General features: G+C 42.8%; 1 protein-coding gene across 1 annotated transcript in view; it reads right to left on the bottom strand.

The window, feature by feature from the left end:
* The window catches only part of tnfrsf21 (tumor necrosis factor receptor superfamily, member 21), an 87,882-nt gene that overhangs the window by 58,852 nt on the left and 3,499 nt on the right, over positions 1 to 25,531 (bottom strand). Inside the window, exons 2-3 of the mRNA XM_075458565.1 lie at positions 14,108 to 14,804; positions 1,440 to 2,018 (exon numbers count right to left, since the gene is read on the bottom strand). Of these exons, the coding sequence (XP_075314680.1) occupies positions 1,440 to 2,018; positions 14,108 to 14,804 (1,276 nt within the window). The remainder of the gene's footprint in view (positions 1 to 1,439; positions 2,019 to 14,107; positions 14,805 to 25,531) is intronic.

Raw genomic sequence — 25,531 nt, 5'->3', positions numbered from 1 at the left:
TAATTGAATTGAATTGAATCTCCACCGGGGTCTGTCTCTGATTCCTCCTTTCAAACTCTGTATTTCTCCTTATCAAACATCTTAAGTATCTGCGCTATTAAAGCTGTACGGTAATGTCAGGGAAGTCCAGTGTGGTTAGTCAACAACAATGTTGCCCATGTCAAACATGCAACCTTTACTACACACATAAGCACACACACCCTGCACTCACGCTCTCTCTTCATTTCCTTCTCTCTATATATCTCTTTGTTGTCCTGTAAAAGACCCAATTGACCCACTGATGTGCCTTGCCAACCAAACAACAACCCTGATGCAGCTGAAACCAGATAATTCCAGTTCTCTGTGGTCAGTCACCGAGGGAGCAGGGAGAGAGTAACGGGTGGCTCAGCTTTATCACACACACACACACACACATTCACTAAGTTTCTAAGTGGAGACTCGGGTATCTCAGGCAGGAGGTGTCCCCTGAGTTTGGTTCTCATTCTCGATGTCAGAGTGAAATTGAAAGAGTGGAGAAAAATGTTCCCTACCTGTGGCCATGATGTAATAGTGACAAGAAAGAGAGCTTGTTGAGAGTTGATTGGAAACAGAAAGCGAGAAGGGAAATGATAAAATGATAGAGAAAAGGATAAATGAAGTAAACAAGTTTTAGAGTTATTCACGTAAAAAAAAAAACTGGAAGCCAATACACAGGCAGGTTAACAAAAAAAGAAGGACAGGAGGAGTTAAAAAAAAAAGAACACAAACAAAAGAGGAAATGAGCAAAAGAAAGTGTGAAGAAATGACAAAGGCAGAGACTGAGAAGACAAACGTAAACAAGACAAAAGTGGAAAGCAAGACTGCACCGAGTTGAAATTGGAGAACTGAGATCTGTAAGGGAACCTGAGTGTGCATGTTGGGGGTGGATGGTGACAATAGGGTGGTACTACAACAGGGTCATGTCCTTGTTTGTATAACCATCGCCCTCTACACCATGTGCTCTGGGGTAGAATTGATTGGATTAGATGCAAACAGCATTTCGATCATATCAACAGATGGTTCTACAAAACTCAAAAGCAAAACTAATGGACATCATGACACTAGACTGAAACAATCAGTGTGCAACTAGGAATTACTATCCTCACATGCAAGCTATACTTGTAGAGCCTATGGAAAATAGTCCTGAGAAAACATGCAAGCTGTGTAATGATTGATGCTTGTTTATAGAGAAGCTAATTACTGTTCTTCAAAATCTACGCCAAACCCCAGATGAAAAAAATGCTGCTCTTCCCCAACTTAAGTTTTAGACCAGCAAAAAATGAAGTTGTTGTGGAGAGTTGCAGTTAAATAGTACCTTATTAGAGCACTTTTTCTTGTTGTTGTTGTTACTATTTGTAACCCACAACAGTCTTAAAACAGCTTCCAAGACTTTGAAATCAAAGATTAAATCAAAGGATTACCTTGTCCATTGGAGTAGTAGATCCACTTCTCTCTGACCTGCGTTGGAGGAGCAGACGTTTTTTTCTGAATTGCCTTCTCCACGATGCTACTGGGGTCCTGCATTGGGCCCTTCTTCAGTACCCGGGAGCTCCGCTTCACACTACACACCACGATTACCACCAGCACCAGCAAGAGCAGCAAAACTATCATCCAGGGCAGGTGCTCATTGATGTCAAAGTGATCATGGGTGCTCGGCCTTGGGGAACCTCTGCGAGTAGGCCTATAGAAGCATGAGACCCCAGCTGCGCTTCCCTGGCTAGCAACCTTAGTGATACCTGTTCCAACCCTGACTACTTCTGCAACCTCCAGACCCTCCATTGCCTGCTTGTTGGACCTTAGCCCGGAGTCTGAATTAGGCTGCCCCAGATGATGCTCTCCACCCATGGATTGCTTGCGAGCTGGGGGCTGTTGAGTCCGTGGGGGATAATGATTTGGTGGATCGGAAGTGCCTGTATGGCTAAGCAGTACCTCCTCTGCTCTGTGGTCTTCCCCACCCACAATTTCTCTCATTTGAATGGCTGCTGACTGGCTGTAGGTACCTGTGATGAAAGACAAAGCAATTGATGGACACAAAGATTAAGATAGCAAGAAAAAGAAACAAAACAAATAGAGCAAAATATGAGATAGAACAGGAGTAAGGGATAAGAGGCCACAGAGAGACAGCAATGGAGATAATTTAATTCACTTGGGAGATATGCTAAACCCTGACAGTAAAAACAGACGGCATCACAGGAGGGAATCCTAACACTTTAATCCATGCAAGCAATCTGCTACACAAACAAGAGTAACCAACCCTTCTGCTTTCCGACATCTGTTTCTCTGACTGACTTCCTTTATTTTAGTGAACGGCAGGCGCGTCATTTCCGCCGGGGACGGTGGGGACGCGTCCCCGGCACTTTGTCTGACGAGCAGATTTGTCCCCACCACTTTCAAAAAGTAGAGAAAGTGCAAACGCCGCTTTTTCTAAAAACTATAATTTTATATCATGGCATTCTCCTAACCAAAGACTATTTGATCCGCTCTGCTTTCACTCTCCTTGTATGAATGCGCTTGCGATCAGCCCCCATTGCTGAATAGCAACTATGTTGAATCCACTCCGCTCCCATCAGGCACGGACTGAGCAGTCCCGGTCGGTCATCACGCTCCCTCGTCACCCTAAAAAGTTCTTTGTTACTGACGTTTCAATGGCACCTTTTCGCTATATATACCACTGAAATCCCTATACATTACACACTGACGGTGCAACCTTGATGATGTGTTTTATTATGGTTAATTTACATTACATTATTTTATTTTATCTGAATATATCTTCGTACGATGTAAAAATGTTTAAAATAAAATAAATGTATATCTATCTATATTTTGTATGTGTTTGAGACAACTGGAGTAAAGCACTGCCTTGTGGGAATTTCATTTACCCGGCTCCCGCCAAAAAAAAAAAATTGAACGTAGAAAATTCAACATTCTGTAGCTTGTTGGTAAAAGTAACAGATAAACGGGGACGGTAGATGTCGCGGATGGATTACTTACAACAATTTAAAAAAATGAATCGAGGACCAGGAGGAGGTATTAAACGACAGAAGGGGAGAGCGGAGAAAAAGAGGGACAAATTGAACAGATTTGTCTCTGCAATCGCCAAGAAATACGTTCACAATGGGATAGCAACTACACAAATATGGATATTAACAAGATGTGTTGCACAGACGCTACGAACAAGACAAGGTAGGGGCCGAAGGATTTCCACTAATCATTGTGTCCGCCGTGGCACTATTTTTTTTTTTTATATTTCATCTTATCTCCTTCACGTAGGGTCTGTCTGTATTGTCACTCACTTTTCTAAATCAGTGTGGAGCCTACTGTCATAAGCTAGTCTGTGGCTAGTCTGGCTAACCTAAAGAGTAATACAAGGCACACTTTTCACGATGTGTAAACCTGTTTAGCTTGTGGTAACTGCCTGGTAATCTATGGCAGGGCTGTTGTAGTTGTTCTTATTCCTATCTTCATGACTTGATAATGGGTTCTCGATTTAACGGCTTGTCTAGCTGACAATTTTACAGTATCTCCATGTTGCTTTGTATTTAGATACAATTCTGGTTAGCATAGAAGTTGGACTACCATAACTGTCTTGTCATGAAGTATTAGCTGGGTCTCTCTCGAGTGGACAGGGATCTAAAGAAGGGACTTTTGCATATAAACACAGGGTGCAGGAGCAAAGTGGACGAATGTGTGTGTGTGTGTGTGTGTCTGTCTTTCTGTCTGTCTGTCTGTCTGTCTGTCTGTCTGTCTGTCTGTCTGTCTGTCTGTCTGTCTGTCTGTGCGTGCGTGCAGGCAAGTTTGATGCCCGGTGCCTGTTTTTTCTAGTTTGAAGCTTAATTTCGGTTTCTGAAACTTGAGTTTTGGATGTTGATGTGGTGCGCTCACCAATGTTTCTATTGAAGGTGCGCGTCACCATTTTTCTATATGTCTGTGTGTTGCAAGTAATTACTATTGCGAATCGCCTCATCATTCCATCTTCTTTGCCTATTTATGTAGTATGACATTGCGTGTCAATAAATGCTTACAGTATGCGTCATGTGGTGAAGTGTGTGTGTGTGTGTGTGTGTGTGTGTGGTGGGGGGGGGCGGCTTTTGGCAAATGCTGGTCAACGGGGCCGCTTGTGGTTGCAAAATGCCAGGGCCGTTTTTTTACCCCAGTCCGTCACTGGCTCCCACACACTGCGCTTGCGGTCTGCAGTCTGTTACAGTGTAACGAGCGATGAAAGACGTCGCTGGTGTTGCAGGTGAAGATTCGTCAGTGTTTATGATGCATATCAGGCGAGATAGACAATGAATGAAAACTTATTTCACAGAGGCGTTGCTGCTCGTTCACTCTTGCCCGTCGTTTCATAGCCTGGCAATGTTCGAAAACTTTGTCAGGGCAAGGGCTGTTTGTAGCCAGGCTACGTCTCCTGATGTGCTCTTGCTTGGTCGAGGTTTGTCTGAGATTTGTTGGTGTGTCAAGGGCTGTGTAATAACCGAACAGGATGTTTCCGACAGCCTAAACAAGACCGCGCAGATGGCTTTTAACTTTTAATATGGGGACAATATCGCGTCAATTTGCATCATCTAATGCAATGCCTATTATTTATCATGAAACCTCAATTCGGAAGTAATGGGCCTAGCTTGTAATTGTCCCCAGCACTTTTCAAACCTTACTCAGGTTTATAGTAATTGTCCCCAGCACTTCTGAAATCAAACTGACGCCCATGGTGAACGGCGTATTCTAAAGTGGTCTCAATTAAAAGTTGCTGTGACTTTTGAGATTTGATAGTTGAGAACAATTTGCAATGTGTTCTGAATACATTTGCAGTCATTTGGCAAAGTGATTACAGTTGGGTATGATTCGAGCCAAAGTGGATTTTTCATGGTACATGAAAAAAGCGTCACAAAGTTGCAGGAACAAAAATACATAAATTAAATAGGAAAAGTTTAAATAAAAATAAAAAACACAGTGATTATGTTAGGTGTTATGTTTAGTAATTGTGAAAGACAGTTATAAAGATACAATAAAGAGAGATTCTACTGATTGATTATTTCTAGTAGCTCATTCTATTAGCCAGGATCAAGCAGGACATGGGTTTGGATCTAAATTTGCTTCTCAGAAAAGAAAGTTGTATATAACTGTCTAGTTATAAACTTAGTCTAGATGGCATTTCTTTGGCTTCTAGTACTACATTGAGCAACCTTGGAGTTATTTTGGACCAGAATCTTTGTTGACGAACATATAAAAAAGGTTTGTAGGACTGCCTTCTTTCACCTTCGTAATATTGCCAAAATCAGGAACATCCTGTCTCAGAGTGATGCAGAAAAATTGCTCCATGCATTTGTTACTTTAAGTTTGGATTACTGTAATTCTTTATTATTGGGCTGTCCAAAAAAAATTCTGAAAAGCTTCCAGCTGATCCAAAATGCTGCAGCCAGAGTTCTGAAGAGAACTAACAATAGAGATCATATTTCTCCAGTTTTTTAGCTAAAAGTAGAATGGGAAGCAGAGACTTCAGTTATCAGGCCCCTCTCTTGTGGAACCAGCTGCCAGTATGTACGGGAAGCAGACACTCTCTCTAACTTTAAGATTAGGCTTAAATCTTTCCTTTTTGACAAAGCTTATAGTTAGGGGTAGCTCAGGTGATCCTGAAACACCCCATAGTTAAGCCGCTATAGGCCGAGATTGTTGAGGGACCTCTCATGAAACACCTTTCCTCACTCTGTTCTCTTTTTTTCTCTCTGTACATTTAACATTATTGTTGTCATTAATTTGTGTTTCTCTTTCTCAGCAGGTATCCCTGGCTTTGATGATTATTGTCCCCTCTTTCCTGTCCTCTCAAACCCAAGCTGGTCGAGGCGGATGGCCACCCTGGTTCTGCCAGATGTTTCTTCCAGTTAAAAGGGAGTTTTGTCTTTCCATAGTCACCTCATGCATTCTCAGGGCAGGAGATTGGATCGAAGAGAAGTTTAGGTGAAATCTTTTGGTTTCCTTAGCTAGGTTTCTTTCTTTGAATTGGCTCTGTATGTATGAATTAGACTAATTTTGAATTTAATGAATAGGATTTGATTGGAACATGATGGTATTGCAATGAACTCGATTCTAATTGGCTTAATTTGGATTGTATCTTTAAAGTGCCTTGATATGACACATAATAACAACAACACGGGCAGCTCTGAGCTAACAGTGCAATAGTACGCGTTCATTCATTCATTCGTCTTAAAGTATTGTTGAAATAAAGACAGATAATGCCTTATTTAGAGGCTGTATTGCCAATGCCCCGTTCACTCCCGTTATATGGATATACGCGGATCTCGAGAAATCTAAATAGCTTCCGAAGGAGGCCGACTTTCACCAAACTGTTATCGGTGAGTAGATGAACGTATTTTATGCCAGAAATAAGGTCCAGGTTTAAAAAAAACAAACTTCTCCTTTAAGACAAATGAACACGTACTATTGCACTGTTAGCTCAGAGCTGCCGTGTTGTTGTTATTGGGGGCTATCGGGGGGCTTATTGGGGGCTTTCTACATACGTGTCTATTGGGATGACTTCATCGTCATGCGGCGCTGCAGCACAGCTCATTCACTCCTTGCTCTTTGACAGTCTAATTTCACACAGAGTTTGCTACTGCTAGTTTTGTGCAACATGGCAGGATATTTATCAGATTTTGACGATGTGGACGACAACTTTGAGTTCGATGGACGTCCTTACCGGAGTGAATGAGCTGTGCTGCAGCGGTGTGCATCGATGACATCATCCCACTAGACGCGTGTGTAGAAAGCTTCCTATAGATTCAAGATTCAAAGATTCAAAAAGCTTTATTTATCCCGAGGGAAATTGCTCTGCAACAATTAAGGTACAAGAGGGAAAGTAAGTAAAATAAAATAAAAAATAAAATAAAGCTAACATAAAATAACATAAGTAACTGAATACAATATGTGCAAATTAGCAGCCTCAGTAAAAAATAAAAAAATAAAAAATAAAAACATTTTTAAAAAAGCCCCCCGATAGCCCCCAATCACAACAACACGGCAGCTTTGAACTAACAGTGCAATAGTACGCGTTCATTCATTCATTCGTCTTAAAGTATTGGTGAAATAAAGAGAGATAATGCCTTATTTAGAGGCTGTATTGCTTATGCCCTGTTCACTCCTGTTATATGGATATACGCGGTTTCTCGAGATATCTAAATAGGGGCTCCGAAGGAGGCCGACTTTCACCAAACTGTGAGTAGATGAACGTATTTTATGCCAGAAATAAGGTCTAGGTTTTAAAAAAAATAACTTCTCCTTTAAGGCCGAGTCTAGAGGATCTCCACACAGCAAAGCAGATGGGTTGATCCAGGCATAAAACATTGGGCCTCATGCTAGAACATTTTCGTATTCTTATTCTAAATTTCTCTTACTTTTTTCGTACGATGGTCTCGTACAAACACGCCACGTCAGATTCAACAAACGCTCTTAACTTCGGAAAAAGTGTGTAAACAACCTGCGTAAATGATGAATCCCACCCGTGCGTATTTAAGGGGCACGTGCACGAGGATAGTAAATTTGCATACTCCACGCCCAACATTATACCATATAAGGCTGTGCTTCCTCGCTCCTGTGCCGGTAAAAGTTGAGTGTTGAGTCATGAGAATGGTATCAAGGCGCAAAAAGAACAACTTTACGGGCTCTGAGATTGAAGTTCTGCTTTCAGAGATCCAAAAAGGAAAATCTGTCATTTTTAGCAGCGTCAGTAGTGGAATTACGGGACCTGCTAAAGCGAAGAAATGGGAAGCAATTAGGAGTGCTGTTAATTCATTGTCACCTGTAGTTCGTAATGTCACCGAAATAAAAAAAAAAAAATGGTTTAATATGAAAATAGCTGCAGCCAGGGCGTTGAGGGGGTCCATTTTGGCAACCTCAGAATCGGGTCTCTGCTCTTTGCGGACGATATGATTCTGTTGGCGTCGTCGGGCTGTGACCTTCAGCTCTCACTGGAGCGGTTCGCAGCCGAGTGTGAAGCAGCTGGGATGAGAATCAGGACCTCCAAATCTGAGGCCATGGTCCTCGGCCGGAAAAGGGTGGAATGCCCTCTCCAGGTCAGGAATGAGATCCTTCCCCAAGTGGAGGAGTTCAAGTATCTCGGGGTCTTGTTCACGAGTGAGGGACGATTGGAGCAGGAGATTGACAGGCATCTGCAGTGATGCGGGCTCTGCACCGGCCCGTCGTGGTGAAAAAGGAGCTGAGCCAGAAGGCGAAGCTCTCGATTTACTGGTCAATCTATGTTCCTACCCTCACCTATGGTCACGAGCTGTGGGTAGTGACCGAAAAAATGAGATCGCGAATACAAGCGGCCGAAATGAGTCTCCTCCGCAGGGTGTCTGGGCTCTCCCTTAGAGATAGGGTGAGAAGCTCAGTCATCCGGGAGGGGCTCAGAGTAGAACCGTTGATCCTCCGCATCGGGAGGAGTCAGATGAGGTGGCTCGGGCATCTGGTTAGGATGCCTCCTGGACACCTCCCTGGTGAGGTGTTCCGGGCCCGTCCCACTGGGAGGAGGCCCCGGGGAAGACCCAGGACACGTTGGAGACACTATGTTTCTCTGCTGGCCTGGGAACGCCTCGGGGTCCCCCCAGAAGAGCTGGAGGAAGTGGCCAGGGACAGGGACGTCTGGGTTTCTCTGCTTAAGCTGCTGCCCCCGCGACCCGACCCCCGGAGAAGTGGAAGATGATGAATGGATGGATGAAAGTAGCTTAAAAAAAAAAAAACGTCTCGCCATGGGCAGGCGCTCGATGACTGCAAGTAAAGCCGTGCAATCAGTTGTTGCCTCATCATGATGGCACTTTAATGGGGTGGTCCATGAGGGGGGTCTTCTGGCACCACACCTTCTGGTCTGCCTGGGCTGGTTCAGGTTGTAGGAGACCATCGTTCATGGCAATATTGTGCTAATCTGGAATGCCTTCTCTGGGCTATAGAGCAGTTTGCCCCCCGCTGTATCGAGACACACCCACCTGGCCTTCAGCTCAGTGCGCTCCACGACAGGGGCACGGGTGCTTTGATGCGTATATGTGCCTCGTGCTCCAATTATGATTGGCAGTCCAGCCACGGGATAAGTCCCTCTTAATTTGTACTTGTTGGACAGTATGGGAATTTGATGTACCATGGGTGATAAACTGATGAGAGCTTTGATGACCAAGGGGAGTGCACGACTCACAGAGGACTGGGACACCCCCGATCTATCTCCAATCTCCCTCTGAAAGGTTCCAAAAATCCAAGGGTGGTGAGGACCTGGACGTGTGGTGGAATTGGGTTTGATCAGCGTGTTTCTCTCTGGAGTTGTGGCTCTAGCAAGCTGCATATTTGCAGCAGCACAGTCCTTGGCAGTCTTAATCGCGATGTCAGCCATTCGTCTGTCTCCACAAGGAAATCTACACGGTCTCTTCAAGAGCCTGACGCGCTAAGGCATCCAAAAGAAGCAAGTCAGCCGCTGGTTACGCTTCCCATTGACCTTGTTATATACAGATTCAAATTAACCTTCAATTAGTGCATAATTTAAGTCAAACAGAATAATATCAGCATCGTTATGGGGTATAATGTATATATTTATTTATGTTTGCTTCAAAGTAATTAAATATACAATCCATTAGTCAAGCAAACTTGATTGGAATAACAGCGGACTATTTTACGAAACTCCTACGACAGGTCTGGATCACTCGTAAATTCTGTTCGTACCTGAAAGAAAACGTAAAATACGAAAAGATTGGTGAATGCGCAAATTCTCTTAAATCACTCGTACGCACAGTTTAAGAACAAATCTGATGTAATAATAATAATAATAATCAATTACATTTGTAAAGCACTTTTCATTTCATACGGAATCTCAAAGTGCTATGCTGATGGTGGCAGACTACTGGACTGTAGCCACAGCTGCCCTGGGGCACACTGACGGAGGCGAGGCTGCCATGCACCGGCGCCATCGGCCCCTCCGACCACCACCAGCAGGTGGTCAACCTAACATGCATGATTTTTTTGGACAGTGGGAGGAAGCCGGAGTACCCGGAGAGAACCCACGCATACACGGGGAGAACATGCAAACTCCACACAGAAAGGCCCCAGCTGGGTGTTGAACCTGGAACCTTCTTGCTGTGAGGCAACAGTGCTAACCACCACACCACCGTGCAGCCTTATGTATATATATGTATTTACAACAATATTACTGGGCATGTATTGTTGTAATGTTTTAAATACTTGAACGCAGTTTTTCTAGAGAAAATAATTGTTTTGTATATGGGATTATCGTCCATCGACTCTTTTGGGCTTTCACATGCGCGAGCCTACAACCAGCCGGTGAGTTACATGCTGTTTATAATGTTGTTTTGTAACGTCCCCATGCCAGTAATGTGAGAACCATGCATTTGGTTTTGATGGTAAGGCTTGTGACTTTATTGTCGGATGGTTTATAAAGTGGTGTAACGTTTCTGCTGTGTGCAAGTTGTTGTTTTACGTGGAAGGGTTAGCAGTTGCCCCTTAGCCACCACGTATTAGCCTCGCATGACACGCTGTGCGAACAGCGCGATCTCCACACAGGGAGCGCAGATTTGCACCTCTCTGTGTCCTACTATCAGTATTTGACAACCTCTAGCAATGGAAACGCGCTTCAAATGCCCCGGAGTTCCCCTTTAAATCAATGCTGATATTTTGGCTCACATCCTGAACTCTGTGACATTTTAGGAAGAAACAGGGGACATTAAGGTACTATAATGCTTCAGCTGTCCTATCATAGCTTATTGGCAATAATAATTGTTAATATTTGTGAGTCCACATATTGTACATACATCTAAAGACAAGCACTAAGGAAACTGGTTTGTTAGTTTATATGTAACAAGTTGTTACATATTTTCATCTGCACATCTAACACTATAAACAGGTGAATACTATATACTAGCTTCCTTTGCTGATATGAGTACTAATATTAAACAAGACGTAAGTGGCAAATGCCACCTGTTATGTAAGTAAAAAATGTATATTGTATATTTGTATCATATGTATATCGCAAAGAAAAAATTAAATGTAACTACTTTTGGCAATCAAATATAACTGTTGCATGTGAAGCTATATGTGATCACTATCTTTTGAGGGGTGTTCATGATGTTTGGTGCACAAACTTATGCTCCCCAAAGGATAAAGCAGTGTGATTTTAGTCCATATCTAACTTTGTTTCGATTGAACCAGCAGGATGCTGTGGACTGTTTGAAAAGAAGCTGAGGACATTCTGCAAATTAAAACTTGAACTTGAACTTTGTGACAGACAATAGTACATACAAGTACAACCAAATTCACTGCACAGAAGTTGTCTTTAATTTACTTGAACTTTGATTTTATCAGATGACACTGCAGTTCTAAAACCAGGATTTTGTTGAAACCAAGCAACAATCTGGAAATGCTTTAAGTGACACATATTCTTAATGGATTGATTTTCAGCAACAATTTGCAACATGTTTAGCTCTAAAAAAAAAAAAAACTGGAAAACATATGAATGAGAGCAGCTTTATTGGGAATTCAGCCATATCAATATGGACTTATGCTTCAGGCTACCTTTACACGGAAACGATCTGAAACCAAAACGCAAAAGTGGTGTTTCGTTTTCACTTTTAAATCTGCATTTAGACGAGCGTTTTAGGGTGAAAATCTGTGTGCATACGGAAACGCAAAAGTGTGGGACGTTTCATATTTATCGATGCAGTAAACACGCCAGATGGCTGGGTGGCAACACTACCAAGTCATTTCTATGTGACGAGAAATGCAGTTTTGCGTTTTCATCCTTTACACGGTGGTGCGACAGTGGAGCGTTTTCAAGAATTCCACCAAGAAGTGCCCCTCAGTGTAAAGCAGGGCTGGACTGGGACCAAAAAATGGCCCGGGCATTTTTTGGCCATGGCGGCCCACCATGAATATTTATACGATCACACATCTCATCACTTTCTGTGAAAAATGCAATTAAATCCTAACACAAATGTATTCATTTAAATAAATCTCCTCACCTTCCAAAAGCAGTTTTTTCATTAAATCGCTCTTCTCTGCCACTCTGTCAATCACTGTGTCAGTATCAAGGGACACAAGAACATCTTTCACAGTGGCCATCAACATAAAGACTTCCAGTTTGCTGGCAGAAAGGCAACTCCTCAGTCTGTGTTTGATGTAGCGGAGGGTTGAAAATGACCGAAAATGACCGAGGCAGGAATATTAATTTCGTATTTCTCCGGTTACCTACCAATCCATTTCAGCAAAGCAATGTTTCACTAATATTACATGGGCAACTGTAACCTGTAACACCTGCAAAAAATATAGTTATCACAAGCTAAAATAACACTGAACACTTTGGTGTCTACATGAGAGTGTCATAAACATTAATGACACACTTGATATCTATGACTGATGTCATTGGGTATTTGCAATATCTGCACACCAGTCAACTTTACATAAGCCTACAAAATGGAATGGCACTAGATACGTTATAGGCTTGCCTACATTAATGATGGTTTACTGTAATGCTAATGACAGGCGCATGCCACTTTTACATCTTCAAATAAAGTAAATCTACTCATAGCATTAGTTGAAAATAAAGACTGAATGATCTCTGTGACAGAAACGCGCACGCGCAGACACACACACACACACACACACCACAGTCGGTGACCACCTCCTAACCAACAAGGTTGTGCAAAAAAACAGGCTAGGCTTTTTATTCGTGTTCCAGTCTGACTGGATAAAATAAGTAATAATTTCAGCATGATCAATTCCCCCCATACTGATGTAGTGAAGATGTAGCCTACCAGTCGTTTATCTATAAATACCTCATTTAAGTCTCCACGCACACGGGGAGCCATCAGTCCTCCCATTAAAAAAACATGTCGTCATTCTGCTAACATTTCGCCTAACATTAGCCTACTTCTTACCGGGCTGGCTATTCTGACCTCCTCAATCTGTCCCTGGGTCACGTCTGTCTCCTCCTCTTCCACCTCTGAATTCACCTCGATAGCTTCTTCCTCTGTGTTTGGCCTACACTGTTCTACGGAGACACTCGTGCACTGGGGGCTGCTTTTACATTAATCAAAAAAAAAAAAAAAAAAGAAACCGACATCACCGGCCCTCGAGGGGCGTCGGCCCACCGGGAAAATGCCCGGTATGCCAGACTGTCAGTCCAGCCCTGGTGTAAAGGTATAAAAAAATCCATAAAAGATGCAAAAAAGATGGAACTTTGGAGAATGTATAAAACGCCTAGGGCCATTTAATTTCAGTGTAACATATGCTTGCCAAATAACACATTATCTGAATGTTAGTGCAGTTTGGAAAAGCTTGACTTCATATTTAATCTTTAATCTGACACTTCCAAAATATCCCTAATTAAATCAATATAGAATAAAAATGGAAATCAAATCCTATTCAGGCCTTTTGAATTTGAAATTGAGTTGATTTTGGATATCAATAATAATATCCAACCCCACTAAATTTACATGTTGTGCTTATTAGGATAATTAATACAAATTATCTGTGTGTAGTATTTGAGTGATAAAAAAGGAAAATGAGCACATATGAATTGTTAAAAGGACTATTTGTTGATAAATCAAATTATAAATTGACTGTATCTATTAAGATTAAATATTGTCACCTTTCTTCCATGGTAAATATGTATTTAGTGGAATAGTGTTTCTTTAGTACAGCTGGAGCTATTGTTCATCAGCAACTGATATCTCCTTTTCTAGACCTAGTTTATACCAGTTTAAACAATCAAAGCAAATTTTCTGCTGAACATTTGTGATTGCTGGAGATTTTTTCCATTCTCTGATAAAAAGTGGAAAAGAATATGAGAGACAAAGATAGAAATACCCATAAGTACACAAATACAAGCATGTCGAAACCATGGGGAACTAATAATGTTGGTAGGGAATCCCTGAATAGAACTCCCTATCTCCCTGCTCTCTTCGACCACTTGTCCTTTCCATTTTGACAGTGACTGTGTATAATTGAGAGGAAAATCCTAAAACATATGACCTACCTCAATCCATACTTTAAACACATTAACACCTACCATGATCAGCAGTAAAAACAGAATTCCAATACTCACCTTTATGTACAGGTCCAATCAGTGATGGAGAGGTTGAGGAAATCAAGGATTCTTGTGCAAGCACAGCTGGTGCAGGGCCCAGTTGAGTGGTTGGAGTGACAGAAGGCAGGCTAGTAGAGGCGGGACCACAGATATTATCTGTCTCTCTTGTCCCTGGTATAAGCAACACCAGCCCCCGGGCTTGGCAGTCCGTGTGATTTCGGCACTTCATCGCACTGGAGACCACATCTGAAAATGTGCCTTTAGTGCATGGCTTACAGAGCACATCCTCTGTTTCGCTGCCCCGCTTTTTCACCCTGGTGCCTGGGCGGCACAGGGAGTGGGGCTTACACTCTCCACCTCCGTCCCCTGACAAGTAGTTGTTGGGTGGACATGTGCAGATGCGGTCTTGGGTGGCTGTGCAGGACGTTTTCTCAATAAAGCCTGCAGGACACAGAGGCTGGCAGCGATGGCATTGCTGGACACCGTTCTCACGCCGTGTAAAGGTCTCCTCAGGGCAGGGGCTGCACTCCCTCACGGCTGTTGGAGAGCAGTGGACAGAGACATAGGTGCCTGCGGGGCACTTGTCGCAGACCAGCTGGGTGCCTGAGTCTCGGTCCATGTGTTGATAGTGACGCGGAGAAAGGGGGGGCTGGTCATCTGTGCTGGTTGTGGTCAAAACCCGAGCTGAGATGTCAGCAAAGACTGTACATAAGAGCTAAGAGAAGAAGAGGAGGCAACAGTTATGATTAAAAAACCAGGGCAATAGTTTTTAAATATACACTAATTTCAAATTAGTTTGAAAAGAACCATGAGGATGCAGGCCCTGTGAATTATTTGTTCTTTGGTGGAAATTTATTTATTTCATAGAATAAAACAAATGTAAATGGTTTCGAAATGATCAGCAGAACACCCCACTGAACAAATCAGCTAGCAAAGCAGACCTTTTAACATTCATATGGCATTCATTTGTCTGACATTTATCCTAAAAATAGGTTGTGGAATAGTATGATACATAAAACTTCTGTATGAACTTGATCCCACAATTCTGTCTGTAAAACAGAACTTGTTTCTCATATCAACATTTTGATGCTGATTGTAAAAAAGAAAACTGGGACTGGATGGATGGATGGATGGATGAATAATTACATGGATAGACAATTAGATGGACTGATGCACAGATAGCTACATATTACAATAAACAGACAACAAGAGCTCATCATCCTAAATGGGACTCTTTTTTTTACTTTATGCCTCCTAAATTAATATTTAACTGGTGTAATGTCCATTACAACGAGATGTTCATCCAGATGACTTCAAACTCAACACTGTACTTTCTTAGGACAGACATACACACACATATGTGTACACACACACAAGGAAATTTTCAAATGTAAAATTAGTGAGAACATATCAAGTTTGTACACAAACCAATTTACAAAATGACCAACTGACTAAACTCATTATGAAACATCCCTGGGCAGCCATGAAAGCATAAATACATTTGAGAAAGTCCTCCTTTCCATACATGTTGCTGTTAGGATCCCAATGTATTACTTTTCAACAGTGTGGATGTGCTTTATGTCCACAGCTGAGAATTTACGCAGGCTTTTCTTGTTGTTGTTGTTTTGTCTGCTCAGCCTTCCCTCTCACCCCTACTGGGAATCCAACAGCTCACTGGATTTAGGGGAATGACCCACACATGTCTCGGTTTACACATGCACGCATACAGTGAGTCATGTCAGTGCAATAATATCAGACAAATACAAAGGGGCTTACACAGCAACTTTACTTTAAAACAACTAGTTGTACTTTTTTTTTTTTACGGTTGTTGTTAAATACTTTGACAATACCGTCAATAATTTTTATAATCAGGTTAAAGTATTTTCTGAATTCTGAATCTGATGATATGAACTTTTGTTGTTAAAAGAATGTCAATTGAAAGGTGCTGGTTGGCGGCATTGCTTTCCAGTGCCGTTTATGTAAACTTAAGGGTTATGGTTGGGGTTAATATTAAATAAGAAATTATCCGATGAGTAGCTGTCACACCACTTACTGTTATTTACATTTAAATTGTATTTTTCTATGCATTTGATGCCAATCTTTGCTATAGGTCAACTAATAACACCTTTAAACTGCTTCCTCTCTGCTACAGATCTGTCTAATCCCTTCCTCCAAGTCATTAAATGATCCTTCTTAATTTGGTTTTAAACCAAATGCCTCCACATTGATGTTGTCATGTTTGGTTTTGCACCTAAATCCATTACATTAATGTGACTTACTGTACATTTAATTAAGATTTAGTCAGTTAAATATTGGAATTTAGGCATATGGAATAAGGAGTTGTGGCCGCAAGGTGGTCGGTGCCTGTCGTGGCGGCAATCCCCGAACCCGCTGGTGGACCCCAGTGGTGAGGGAGGCCGTCAAGCTGAAGAAGGAGTCCTATCGGGCCTTTTTGGCCAGTGGGACTCTGGAAGCAGCTGATGGGTACCGACAGGCCAAGCGGAACGCAGCCTCGGCGGTTGCTGAGGCAAAAACTCGGGCTTGGGAGGAGTTCGGGGAGGCCATGGAGAACGATTTCCGGACGGCCTCGAGGAGATTCTGGTCCACCATCCGGCGGCTCAGGGGGGGGAAGCGGTGCACCGTCAAGACCGTGTATGGTGAGGGCGGGGCTCTGCTGACTTCAACTAGGGACGTCGTGAGTCGGTGGGGGGAGTACTTCGAGGGCCTCCTCAATCCTACCGACACGCCTTCCGATGAGGAAGCAGAGTTGGGGAGCTCGGACGTGGGACCTCCCATTTCTGGGGCTGAGGTTGCCGAGGTGGTCAAAAAACTCCTCGGTGGCAAGGCCCCGGGGGTGGATGAGGTCCGTCCTGAGTTCCTCAAGGCTCTGGATGTTGTGGGGCTGTCTTGGTTGACACGCCTCTGCAGCATCGCGTGGACATCGGGGGCAGTGCCTCTGGACTGGCAGATCGGGGTGGTGGTCCCCCTCTTTAAAAAGGGGGGACCGGAGGGTGTGTTCCAACTATAGGGGGATCACACTCCTCAGCCTCCCTGGTAAGGTCTTTTCGGGGGTACTGGAGAGGAGGATCCGCCGGATAGTCGAATCTCGGATTCAGGAGGTGCAGTGTGGTTTTCGTCCTGGCCGTGGAACAGTGGACCAGCTCTTCACCCTCCGCAGGATCCTGGAGGGAGCATGGGAGTTCGCCCAACCTGTCTACATGTGTTTTGTGGACTTGGAGAAGGCGTTCGACCGTGTCCCTCGGGGACTCTTGTGGGGGGTGCTCCGGGAGTATGGAGTGCCGGACTCCTTGATATGGGCTGTTCGGTCCCTGTATGACCGGTGTCAGAGTCTGGTCCGCATTGCCGGCAGTAAGTCGGACATGTTTCCTGTGAGGGTTGGACTCCGTCAGGGCTGCCCTTTGTCACCGATTCTGTTCATAATTTTTATGGACAGAATTTCTAGGCGCAGCCAGGGCGTCGAGGGGGTCCGGTTTGGCGACCTCAGAATCGGGTCTCTGCTTTTTGCGGACGATTTGGTTCTGTTGGCGTCGTCAGGCCGAGACCTTCAGCTCTCACTGGAGCGGTTCGCAGCCGAGTGTGAAGCGGCTGGGATGACCATCAGCACCTCCAAATCTGAGACCATGGTCTTCGGCCGGAAAAGGGTGGAATGCTCTCTCCGGGTCGGGAATGAGATCCTTCCCCAAGTGGAGGAGTTCAAGTATCTCGGGGTCTTGTTCACGAGTGAGGGACGAATGGAACAGGAGATTGACAGACGGATTGGTGCGGCGTCTGCAGTGATGCGGGCTCTGCACCGGCCCGTCGTGGTGAAGAAGGAGCTGAGCCAGAAGGCGAAGCTCTCGATTTACCGGTCAATCTATGTTCCTACCCTCACCTATGGTCACGAGCTGTGGGTAGTGACCGAAAGAACGAGATCGCGAATACAAGCGGCCGAAATGAGTTTCCTCCGCAGGGTGTCTGGGCTCTCCCTTAGAGATAGGGTGAGAAGCTCGGTCATCCGGGAGGGGCTCGGAGTAGAACCGCTGCTCCTCCGCATCGAGAGGAGTCAGATGAGGTGGCTCGGGCATCTGGTGAGAATGCCTCCTGGACGCCTCCCCGGTGAGGTGTTCCGGGCCCGTCCCACTGGGAGGAGACCCCGGGGAAGACCCAGGACACGTTGGAGAGACTATGTCTCTCGGCTGGCCTGGGAACGCCTCGGGGTCCCCCCAGAAGAGCTGGAGGAAGTGGCCGGGGACAGGGACGTCTGGGTCTCTTTGCTCAAGCTGCTGCCCCCGCGACCCGATCCCCGGACCAGCGGAAGATAATGGATGGATGGATGGATGGATGGAATAAGGAGTTTGTAGCAGTACCCATCCACTTAGGTGTCAATGAAACATAACAGAAAGAAGAAGAAGCAACAATGAAATAGCATAATTTAAGGTGAGAATCAAACCTTAAACAGAGAAGATCATGTTGGATGGTGAGATAGCAATTATGTTATTTGTATCCACCTGTTTACATATAAGGAAACACAATTATGATTGTATTATGATTATTCAAAATAATTGCTACGAGGTGATTATGCAACTACTTTCAAAGGCCAACCCAAAAAAAAAATCAATCATGGTAATGAAAACCAGGCAATAGCTGAATTGTGATAGAGTAAAGGCTACCTGAAACTCCATCTGGCATGCCCCACAATAATAAACATTAATTTGCCTTCTCTCATGTAGTTTAATAACTAACCAACAGCAGCCTGTTTCTCTGTTCAACTTGAAGAAGCAGCAGAGGAATAGTGTTTCATTTCCTTCCAGTGAACTTGTTACCAGTTGGCTACCACTCTTTGTGCGGCATCACTCTTTTTGCACTATGAGAGAACAGTGAGCTTCTCACACACCAGCACTCTTTTTCAGAAAATCTGAATGAAAACTAAATGAGGTACTAAATGCTACTAAACTAAACTACCTACTTTAATCTTGGGCCTCTGGGGATGAGTTATGGTCTCTCAGAATTAGTTCTTGAAGAAGGGCTTTAAAAAGAAATTGATTTAGTTTAATTGAAATATTGTAAATTAATTCCTCTAAATGAAGCAACAGAGGAGGGCTTTGTGTAAAGCTTGTCAGGGAGAGTACATGATATCTTTAAAGGATAAAAGCCACAGTCAGATAACCTCTCCAGGGAGACACTGTTAGCGAAAGCACTTGGTTGGGTCTGTCAGTTACAGAAAGGAAACAATCTTTTGAGGTTGGTGTGTGAGTGCAATTGTGTGTGTGTGTGTGTGTGTGTGTGTGTGTGTGTGTGTGCGTGCGTGTATGTTGTCCTCTAAGACACTCTGGCACATAGGCCCCCTAGCCCTTTGGATCCTTGTTCTGTCTGTTTATGCAGACACTGTAACACCTGTTCTCTATGTTCATCTGGGTCTTAAAGCTGCCGTCGGCAGGTTTTCAAAATTCCAAGTCTAAAGTCGTAAAATTCGAACTGATACAACTTTCTGGTCCCTCCCCCTCTGTGGACGAGGTTGTGCACGTGAGTTCACACCAGTGTGCGCGCACACAAGCTGGGGGCAGACTCACGCTCAGCATGGAAGACGTGGTTGGTGACTGCTCTGCTCAGATAATAGATAAATAATAAACCTAACGTGATTGGTTAAAAACAGCCGGGAGCGCTCGATTTTTGCAAGCACGATTACAGGCTTCAGAGGGAGCTACAGAATTCGGGATTTTTCCTAAACAGCCTATTTAATATTCTACTTCCAGAATCCCATGACAGTTCAAGCTAATATGACTAAAAAAAGTTGCCGACGGCAGCTTTAAGTGTAGTAAGCACTGACGAAAAGTTTAATTATCTGATGATGTTGATGTCTAATTTGACAAAAAGTATCACACTAGTGAAAATGTTACCTGTAACTTAATGAAGGATCAGACACTATTGTGTCACAACAGAAAAATAGGGACCAAGACAGATGGAGATATGAGGACAAAACACAACAGACAAGGATGAAGACACTAAAGGCTAGATGTGACGGTGTGTGATGAAATGTGTTGTTAAGTGTGGTCACTGCTGCAAAATGTTTATATCTAATGGCCCTGTCACACTGTTGCGTATGAGAGAAGCACGAAAAGTCCTTGAAAATAAAGAATTGTGCGTATACTTACCGTATTGAACCTATGAGTAGCGTATGAGTAGCTTATGGTCAGCGTATTGACAGCGTATGGCCAGCGTATGTCAGCGTATGAACAACGTATAACCAGCGTACTTTGCGTATGACTAGTGTATGAGTAGCATATGAACTGCGCATGCCCAGCGTACGTTTCAACGCACCTATATCAGCAGCCTTTCCACATTGCTCCATTATTGCAGTAGACGACGCGCTATCAACATCTCTCAAGACATTCATCTCGATCATGCCTCCCAAGAAGCAATCATAGTTTGCCTGGGCCCTGGGCCGAGGCCGAGGTCGAGGAAAAGGCAAAAAAACACAAGAATCATTCTCACTCAAAACTACTGAAATGCCTGATGCACCTGCGGCTGATGAGTTACATGCTTCTGAGCGATCAAGATCCCCAACTCCTCCTCCTGACTGCTCCCGTGAATCGTCGGTTGCCTCAGATATGTCAGTGACGGGCGGAGATGGAGGCGGCAGACGGGCGGAGGCTATAAATACGCTAGCTGTACGGTACACCTTCATGCCAATGTATGGCAACTTATGTCCAGCGTTCTCGACCTATCAGTAACGTACCTATATCGTACCTCTAGCGTATTCAGCGTATGCCAAGCGTATGCTTAGCGTATTAACCATACGCACAAAAGTTTTGAGCATGTTCAAAAATTTATTTCTGCCTCAGCGTATGCCAACGTATGCCAGCGTGCTTGAAACGTATACAACCTATGCCTAACGTTCCCCTAGCGTATGTCAGCGTATACCAGCGTATGAGTGATAATTTTCATACGCTGGCATACGCTAGTGCCATACGCAACAGTGTGACAGGGCCATAAACAAGTGTAAAGATCAACTACCCATGTACAGGGTGCTTGCTCTTTTTCCAAATTAAAATTCCAGACTTTTTCCAGACTTTTTTAAAACTGATACTTTTTTTCCCCAAGACCTTAACTTTATGTACTTGTAACTTGTGTGCCTACTGCCTACTTCATTGGTTGAGATTGTACCAACTGTGTTTATTAGAAATGTTAATTTTTATAGGCTAGTATTCAATGAACAAATGCATTATTCACAGTAAATGATGCTTTTACTGATTAAAACGTTTCAAAACCTGAAAATCACAAGTACATGAATTTCACATCAAACAAGTGTCACCAAAACTATCTATAAAAAAAAATGAATGGATGGATGAATGTATGTATGTAGAATTCAGTCTTTTCACTCACATCTCATCCCATTAGGCTAATACAGTACGTGATCAGTTAGTAAAATTATAGTTTTATAGCCTACCTTCCTATTTCTCATTTCACAATGCCTTTGAGCATACTGTAAAATTCTACCATACATTTATTTTCCATACTTTATTAAGACTTTCACACAAAATTCAAGACTTTTCAAGGTCTGGAAAACAGTGCTTCAAAATTCCATACTTATTAAGACTTTCAAGACTTGCGCAAGCACCCTGCATGTAGGCTATGCAGAACAAACAGAACTAGTAGGTTTGAAGCAGTGCACTGAGGGAGGAATTCAGCTGATGACGCATGTGTGTTTGTTAACCATGAACACAGATCCTAATCTCCTACTGAACAAAAGGCATCAGTTTAGAGTCATAACAATATAAAATCAATGTATCATGTTTAACTCTAACAGTAATTACATTCTATATAAAGCATATGTTTTAATGTATTTTTATCATTTATATTATTTTGAAAGAACAAAAAATGTATTAATTTAAAAAAACTGGTTTTACAATTAGAGTGGATGGAGATGAAGCTATCCATTCTTCCACCACAACATTGCCCTTTCACTGCACCACATATTTACTTCTTTGTGTTCATTCCCAGAACCTCATCCATAAACATCAGAGTATGCTCTCAACATGCAGCTTGTAACTCTGTTGCATCAGTAATATCAATGTATTTATTCACATCAGTGCTCAAAGTAAAATGAGGGTAAGAAGCCCATTCAGAGAGAAATTAGAAAATTCTGCTTGTTACAGGACCCAATGGACAGTCCCCCCATGGTTCTCTCTGCTTGTTTGGGGAATTTTACTATTGAAACAGCATGCTCTGAGCACAACCATAATTGAGGTTTACCAGTCAATGCCAGTATTAAAAGAACTTTCTGATGTAGGACAAGCTCAAGTTTTTCATGCTGGTACCCACAGAGCTGATGTTTGTTGGGCTCATTAAGAAATACCAGACATCTTGTTTTGTGTAAACACTGTGATGGAAAGTGATCCTTCTGTAGATCACTCTCACAGCCTGGTAACTGCATGTGTCAACTATACTTTAAGAGCTACATGACCAAATTAAATATAGACCACATAAACTAATATGACAGGATATGGTGTTATATAGGATGACAGGATATGGTGTATATATACACCATATGTTATTATGTATTCTACAAAAGAATAAAAAGTTGAGGCAGCAGAATCTGTATATCATTTGATTATTCCCTTTTCAAGATTAAAACGAAAACTCAAAAATTGGATTCTGGTGGCCCCAAACAATAACTCAGTGACTTTAGCCCATAGCAAATCATGCTAACTAGCTTCTAATTGCCAAATAGAATACAAAATTGACAACAGTAGATAGATCCTCCCAAATATTCAAAGTTGCACAGACTGATTGAAATGTCAAATTCAATGTAAAGAATGCACATTAAAAAACACTTTGCTAGCAAACTTGCACATTATTGAACCGACGAAATAAATGCTAACGTAATGTTGGTAGACAAGAAAGAACTACATAATAATTTCTCCATCACTTGTAGACTTGATGAACCCTTTGTTCCACTATCTGTTAATTTCTCAGCGTTTGTTGAACGTTTTTAAGTCTAAAATGAAGAACTTTAATCTGTCAGCAAAGTCTTGTCAAAATTTCATCAATCGTGGTTCTGGTTGTCTACTCATGTGTTCAACCAGTCATGTTCAACTGTCTTAACAAGGTCAAAAAATACATGTCAGTTCTGAGATGATTCATGCTCCCTGTCACCACTACAACAAACCAACAGCTGCCAGTAGAATATATAAAAAAAAAAAACAGCTGTGGCCACAAATGCCATAATCAGGTGAGAATGTGTCAGAAGGAATTACCTGCACAAGCAGTGATATGCACCCACTGGTCAGACCACACAATAAAGTTGGTCGGCAGGTCTACACACACGCATTGTAACTGATATTGATAAAGTTGGTCAGAAGGTGTCATCCAAATATTACAGTCACAGTTACCAAGAAACCTATGCTTCAGAAAAGGATATAGCAGAAAGAATGAAGGTTCAGAATCACTGTCTATGTACCTATGGAAGAACATGTTGATGTCTGATGCCAATAGAACTCATAACAGCTCCTGGAAGGCATCATTGGGAAAATGCACTTGTTCACGAAGCTGATTTTGTTCTGTACATTCTATTCAGAGTTTGGAAAAAGACACTGACTTCAGATGACCCAGCCCTGACTGAAGTTATGGTTTTACGCCAGTGAAGATAATCACTGTGGCGGCTGTTATTCAGCATGTCAGGGTAACAGCTCAGTGAGCTAATGAGAGCAAAATACATGCTCCTAATTGGTTGTATGACTGTGTGTATCTATCTGTGGTCAAGAATCTCTCCTTTTTGTACATTTAGGTAAGATCCAGCTGTTAGCTATTGAGACAAAATGCTAAGCCAACAAAAGGTACAAAAAACTGAGAAAGAAACAAAGTGCAGATGTAGCACTTTGTCAGTATTCACACACTCATATGCACACACACACACACAGAGAAGACAGACACTGTCTGGACTGGAGCCTCTGCATGGCCACCTCCTCTGATCAGCAATTCATGAATCCATTTCTGTCCTCATGCTGCCAGCCCTTCCATTATAATGCCAAATTTTCTCTGACCTCTTATACTGCCATAAAGTGCATTATCTGTGCCGGGATCAGATCTAAAGCTTTTCATACTACTTATATTGTTTTACAGAATTCGTGAGGATCTATTTATATAGAGCTGATGCAACCTGATCCTGGAGTATTCGATTCTGCTGCATTCTGAGGTTTAATCTGTTCGTGGAAACTGTGCAAGGGATAACAGTGGACATTAAACAGACATGAGAGTGGAGGCATCAGTCAGGTAGGTCTTGTTTACATCTTATTGGCAACAGTGTGGCACCACTGCACCCCTACAGAGCTGGTTTCTATTGAGCACACCCATCTATCACACACCACATATAGTCTCAATGAAAAGCAACTTCACAACCCTAAACTTTGAGACTAACCAAGTAGAGCACCCTGTAATTCTACCTCCAACAGCAGTTCTTGTGGGCCATCCAGTGACACGCCCAAACTGCTCAAGCTGCTCGCAGGCATCCAAGCAGAAGAGAAGCTGATAGGTCACTGCTTTTTTAGGTGACAGATGGTTGAACATGAACCACCCTGTCTCACTTCCCTGTTTTTGTTTGTGAGCATGAACCAGTCAGTTGTCTGAACATTTCAGACATGTGATGAGCTGCCACGCATAACTCATCATGTAATGGTGGTTATCAACAGAGGATGTTATCTGGATGTGTATTTGAAAAAGAAAGAGTCTATTAAAGTGTAGCAAATATGTATGTATATGTCACTTATCTTTTCTAAATAATGCTGAATCATGTCATAGGATTTGTTTTGAATCAATGCTTAAACATCTCGCAGGAGCACAAAGCATCTGAGACCCTTGATAACCAAACAAATGCCAAAGGAACCAACCCACCTGAAATATGATATGACAGACAACACACAGAAGCGCCTATGAGTGTCTTAACATTTCCAAACAACATCCAAAAACAAGTGATTACCATACACATGGACAAACCTGCATGTCGGCACCACATCCAGACTGACTGCCAGAGACGAGCTGTTCATCTGCAAATGTTGTGATCTGAAGGTGTTGGAAAACTGCAACACTTACCAAACACATCCTGTTACGAGGCTTATGATTAATGCTTTAACCTTTACCACACAACAGGAGGCCATCTGAGGAGCTTTAGATGCCATAGAGTTGTAATGCCCACAGAAAAGGTGAAGATTTTCAGGACTGACTTCATTGACTAAGTATAGTGAGTCATAACAGAAACAATCAAACTACTGTTTAAGATGGCACGTGTGTGCCATCGTGTACCTTGTGTGTTACATTATGTGGTGTACACATACATGGGTGGAATGGTTGTGGCAGAAGACTTTAAGCTGTAATGACTGTCCACTGTTACTGTTAACTTAAGGCCCCCCACGCAGACACATACACAAAAGGCACAGACATGAACAC

Source organism: Odontesthes bonariensis, chromosome 24 (assembly GCF_027942865.1).
Source record: "Odontesthes bonariensis isolate fOdoBon6 chromosome 24, fOdoBon6.hap1, whole genome shotgun sequence".
Taxonomy (NCBI): domain Eukaryota; kingdom Metazoa; phylum Chordata; class Actinopteri; order Atheriniformes; family Atherinopsidae; genus Odontesthes; species Odontesthes bonariensis.
Note: the sequence above shows the minus strand (reverse complement) of the source record. Positions and strands in the feature narration are given on the sequence as shown.